Source organism: Cervus canadensis, chromosome 20, assembly GCF_019320065.1.
Source record: "Cervus canadensis isolate Bull #8, Minnesota chromosome 20, ASM1932006v1, whole genome shotgun sequence".
Classification (NCBI taxonomy): Eukaryota; Metazoa; Chordata; class Mammalia; order Artiodactyla; family Cervidae; genus Cervus; species Cervus canadensis.
The window spans coordinates 29168045-29173842 of NC_057405.1; the positions used below are offsets into that span (position 1 = coordinate 29168045).

Sequence of the window (5798 nt, forward strand, 5' to 3'; positions counted from 1 at the left end):
TTAGGTGGAGGAGCACAGTTACTGCTGCACCAAAGTCTTCAAGAGGGAGCTGAGGGAGCTTCTTTTCTGTCTTTTTTCCCTCTGACCTACTACTGGGGCTTCCCACTCCAGAACCCTACCAGTATCCAGAGGACAAGAAAACCCAGAGGGTACAGCACACCCTGGCCAGACCTTAAGTCAGAGAAAAGTCCCAATGGATGGAGAATGGATATTGAGAGCAACCAAGGAATACGCAGGATACCCTTTGTAAGACCTATTTTTGTTTCAGAGATATTTAAGTGGGGAAAAGTGCTTCCAAGGTGCTTTTCAAACATAATGAAATACGGGGAGCCGCCGAGGTGTCCGGCCGCCCCTCTCCGTTGCTCCCGCGCCCCGTGGCCCGGGCCGCGCCGAGCTGTCGGGAGCCCAGGCCATGGGGCAGCCTGGGCCGTCCGCAGTGTGAGTCGCGGGGCCTCCCGCGAGCTCCCCGGACGGGCCGAGGGCTGGCAGGCGGGAGGCGTCGTGCCAGCGGCGATCCCGGCCGCTGCCGCCCGCCCAGGCTCCCGGCATCATGAACATAGACGTGGAGTTCCACATCCGGCACAACTACCCCTGGAGCAACGTGCCGGCCTACGGAAGCTGGGGACCCGGTCCCGCCCTGCCGCCACCTGCTCGCGCGCTTCTGGGCTCACTCCCGGCCTTGCCCCCGCTAAAGAGTCTTGGAAATTCACAGAGAGAATATGAGAAGCAGGTTGTCCTGTACAGTATCCGTAATCAGTTACGATATAGAAATAACTTAGTTAAGCATGTCAAGAAAGATGAACGCAAGTACTACGAAGAACTGTTGAAGTACAGTCGAGATCATCTCATGCTGTACCCTTATCATTTATCAGACATCATGGTAAAAGGCCTGAGGATAACACCATTCTCATATTATACTGGGATCATGGAGGACATTATGAACAGTGAGAAAAGTTATGAGTCATTGCCCAATTTCACTGCTGCTGACTGTCTAAGGCTTCTTGGCATAGGAAGAAACCAATACATTGATCTGATGAATCAGTGCAGATCATCAAAAAAATTTTTCAGAAGGAAAACGGCACGTGATCTTTTACCAGTAAAGCCAGTGGAAATTGCCATAGAGGCCTGGTGGGTGGTGCAGGCCGCATATATCACAGAAGATGACATAAAGATATGCACTTTGCCTGAGAAATGCGCTATTGATAAGATCATTGATGCAGGCCCTCAACTCTCTGGATCACTAGATTACAATGTAGTCCATAGTTTATATAACAAAGGATTTGTTTATCTGGATGTACCAATATCTGATGACAGTTGTATAGCAGTTCCTCCTCTTGAAGGTTTTGTAATGAATAGAGTGCAAGGTGATTATTTTGAAACTCTGCTCTATAAGATATTTGTGTCAATAGATGAGCATACTAATGTTGCAGAGCTTGCAAATGTTCTTGAGATAGACCTGTCTCTGGTTAAGAATGCTGTATCAATGTACTGCCGATTGGGGTTTGCCCATAAGAAAGGACAAGTAATAAATTTGGATCAGCTTCATTCATCGTGGAAGAATGTTCCATCCGTAAACAGATTAAAGAGTACTTTAGATCCACAGAAGATGCTCCTGTCATGGGATGGCGGGGAAAGTAGGAGCCCTGTACAGGAAGCTTCATCAGCTACTGACACGGATACAAACAGTCAAGAAGACCCAGACACAGCCAGTATAAACAGTTTGAATCTGTCTACAGGATACACAAAGCGTATCGCGTTCCTATTTGACTCAACACTTACTGCCTTTTTAATGATGGGAAACCTTTCACCAAATTTGAAAAGCCATGCAGTCACAATGTTTGAAGTTGGCAAACTCTCAGATGAGTCTCTGGACAGCTTTCTTATTGAACTAGAAAAGGTTCAGAGCACTGGTGAAGGGGAAGCACAGAGGTACTTTGACCATGCGCTCACTCTGAGGAACACAATACTGTTTCTGCGTCATAATAAAGATCTAGTTGCCCAGACTGCACAGCCAGACCAACCCAGTTATGGTTTTCCTCTGGATCTCTTGCGCTGTGAGAGCCTTCTTGGGTTGGACCCTGCAACCTGCAGCAGAGTTCTAAACAAAAATTACACATTGCTTGTTTCCATGGCTCCTCTCACCAACGAAATCCGGCCCGTCAGCAGCTGCACCCCTCAGCACATTGGACCAGCTATCCCAGAAGTCAGTTCTGTCTGGTTTAAACTGTACATTTACCACATCACCAGGCAAGGACCACCATCTCTTTTGCTGTCCAAAGGGACAAGACTTCGAAAACTGCCAGATATATTCCAGGGTTATGATCGATTATTAATCACGTCTTGGGGTCATGATCCTGGGGTGGTTCCTACGTCAAATGTGCTCACGATGTTGAAGGATGCCCTGACACATTCGGCGGTTTTGATTCAGGGACATGGTTTGCATGGGATAGGAGAAACTGTCCACATACCTTTCCCATTTGATGAGACAGAACTACAAGGAGAGTTTACTCATGTCAATATGGGTGTTCATAAAGCATTGCAAACATTGAGGAACAAAGTGGACTTGCAGCATTTTTGTGGATATGTCACCATGTTGAATGCTTCTAGCCAACTTGCAAACAGAAAACTCAGTGATGCTTCTGATGAGAGAGGAGACCCTGATTTGGCTTCAGGCTCAGATGTGAATGGGAGCACAGAGTCATTTGAAATGGTCATTGAGGAAGCAACTCTAGATGCAGCTGCAAAGCAAAACTCTGTTGCCACAACAGAAGCAGATTGGGTTCCTCTGGAGTTGTGCTTTGGGATTCCACTCTTTAGTTCTGAATTAAACCAGAAAGTCTGCAGAAAAATTGCTACCCATGGCCTTTGCAGAAAAGAGAGCCTTCAAAACCTCTTACATTCCAGTAGAAAACTGTCTCTACAAGTCCTTAACTTTGTTCACTCATTCCAGGAAGGTGCTTCAACACTGGATGTTCACACCGAGGCCAGTTTTCCAAGTTTGCTTTCACAGTCATCCTGTGCTGACATGGGAGTCCCCCTTCCTGCCAAGAACTTAGTATTTAAAGATGGTATCTTAACGGAGTGGAGTGGACGATAACCCTCGTCACTTCTTATTGCTAATCTCCATTTGCAATAATTTGGTTACATCATTTGTTGCCCACCCTTTCTGCCTTTTTCTTTCTTAATGTTAGCTTTATAGTGCCAGCCACTAAAAAGCTTCCTGCTGCTGCAGTGCAATTCATGCTTAACTGATGTTAAAGTTTGGGGAACTCGTTCATGTTTTTGGAAGTTTTCCTCATTTCCTGCACCTCCTAATGCAACAAAAAGCTTTTTAGCAGCCTGCACTGTATTTTTTACCTTAAGACAATCTGCATTTCTTTTATAAAACTGAGGATATACTTTATAGGCTTTATGATGACTGTTATGTTTATAAGCAGTCACTATGAATATTGCAATGGTAATTTTATATGTTAGTTTATCAAACATAAATCTTGTTTAATTTTATATGTTGTTACCTACTCTTTAAGGGATCATGGGAAGATGTGGAACTCTTCCTCTGAAAAGGCTTCTTGGTATTTAAAGGAGCAAAACTATAAAACTGTAAACATCCATTATTGAGAGATGATCTGATGGGGCATTAAGAATTGCTGCGGATGTTTGTAAATTATGTATATCAGTTGAACATTGTTGAAGGTATGCAAATAAGCATAGTTAGGTATGGCTTATAACATTGACTTAGAAGATCTTAACGCAGACTATGACTATACATTGACATCTCATAAGAAGCTTGGGAAACATTCTATTTTTAAACAGTGTTTATACATGGACTTTTGTTGTCGCTCATTTGGGGCTTTATATTTTCATAGAGTCTTTATGGGAAAATAGAGTTTATTTTCCACTCTTGTAGCTGTGGCTGCTGCATGGTTTCTCCCTGACTCATTTACCCATGAGTTGTCATGGAATTGGATTTGAGGTTTCAAACCAAGGATTTTGATTTTAGCTTAGAATTACATTTAGAGGCATTAAGGCTATGTCTTCTGATCAAAACATTTTAGTAACAAACTTGCTGTGAGGACACATTGTTAGGCAATTTGGATCTTAAATTTATGTGACTAGTTTTAGACAAAATGATAAAGAAAAATCGAGTAATTTCAAAATGTTTTCTTGAGTCCTTGATTCTTTTGGTATCTCAAATGTTAATTAGAATAATTGGAATCACTTTTTAGATTTTTCGAGTTACCTTCCTTGGGAAGTTTGTGCAGTGTTTAGCTCTTCTCATAGAATAACAGTTTACTAGTTTAAAACTGTAACCAAACTAACTGGTCAAATAGCGTATATCTAAAATATTTAAAGCATTAGAAAATTTGGGAAGGTTAATCCTGAACATTTTTGCTGATAACTTTTGTTATTTATAGAACTGACATTTGTGTATTTAACATACTTCTGGGAATATATGTCTTTCTTAAAACTGTTAACATAACCATGCATTCAGTACCATGGCCCATCTATTGAATGTTTTGAAGCAGGTTACCTGTGACACAGTCAGTGCTGTGTTTGGGGTAAATGCAGTAACGTTGAGGATTCTACTTTGTCTTATATGAGGTGGAAACCAAGTGTATGTTATAAATGTTTGTCTATAAAAGGAAAAATACTAATATTAAAATAATTTCTTATAACTGTGAATCACTCATTTATTTTTCCAATAATTGATATTGTACATTCCTAGTGCTATTATATGTATGTAACTTTTATAGTTTTTCACCTGATTGTTTTAAGTATTTCATTTGATCAGGGCTCTTTAATCTCATTTGCTTTGTTCAGATTAACTGTAGTTATTTTATTTATTTCTGTATTAACAAGCTAAGCCTACGGTGATGACATGTACACTAATAAAGCATTGAATGTTTGTAGTTGGTACAAACTACAGACCCTGTAGTTGAACCCTGTTGTTGGTGAATTTAAAACTTAAAATATGGGAGTGATTTGCTGCTATATCTCCTTTGAGGGATAATAGGAAGAAATGGAACCTAATAATGATCATGAATTTTAGGGAAAGTACAAAAAAAAAAAGCACGTGGTCACCTCTGGTTTCTCACGTGAATGAGGAAAGATTCTACTTCCAGCTGAAGACCTCTCATACTTTTGAAGATGAGAATCTGCATTTTTAGAGCTGTTAGCAAAATGTGAAAGCCACTTTTATGCTTTACTTTGTGGATTTGGTTTTGTTTCATTCATACATTAACTCATGTAGAGATGCATTGCTTAAATCTAATGTATTGATCCTATACAACAAAAAAGGTAAAATATAGAATTTATTATTTGCCAAAGAAAATTTATGAAAGAATTTTTATCTGTTTTTTCTGCAGATGTTTAAAGTAATTTCATTTGGCTTTGTGCTCCCTCCCCTCTTTTTTGTCCTTAATGTAGCTTAAACCATTGGCAAACTTCAGAAACCAAGAGAAAAAAGAAATATTAAAAAAAAGACATAGAATTTAATATGGTACAATTTCACCTTACACCTAGGTCTGAAGAAATGTAACTTTATGTTGTTGAGATCATCTGACTTCCTTGATTCCTTTTTTCTTTTAAAATTGTAATCAGATGATTCTGTTTGTGTTTTTTTTTTTTTTTTTTTCAGAAATAGTGCTTTTACTTGTTTCCACTTTTTCTCTGCCATTTGTGTTTCTCTTTTATGTTCAGTGTTTCAAATACAGTTTGTATTTAAAGATTTTAAAATACCAAAACTGTAACTGAGTACAGTGGATTTTTTTCTGGTATGATGTTAATATTATACAATG

At 39.9% G+C, this 5798-nt stretch overlaps 1 protein-coding gene across 1 annotated transcript; it reads left to right on the top strand.

The window, feature by feature from the left end:
* Window positions 1–375: 375 nt before the first annotated feature.
* On the top strand, window positions 376–3517 carry LOC122422891 (protein FAM91A1-like). The gene has a single exon (XM_043439654.1). It carries the CDS (start codon window positions 551–553, stop codon window positions 3095–3097), a length of 2547 nt encoding a protein of 848 aa, XP_043295589.1. The 5' UTR covers window positions 376–550; the 3' UTR covers window positions 3098–3517.
* The last annotated feature ends 2281 nt before the right edge of the window (window positions 3518–5798 follow it).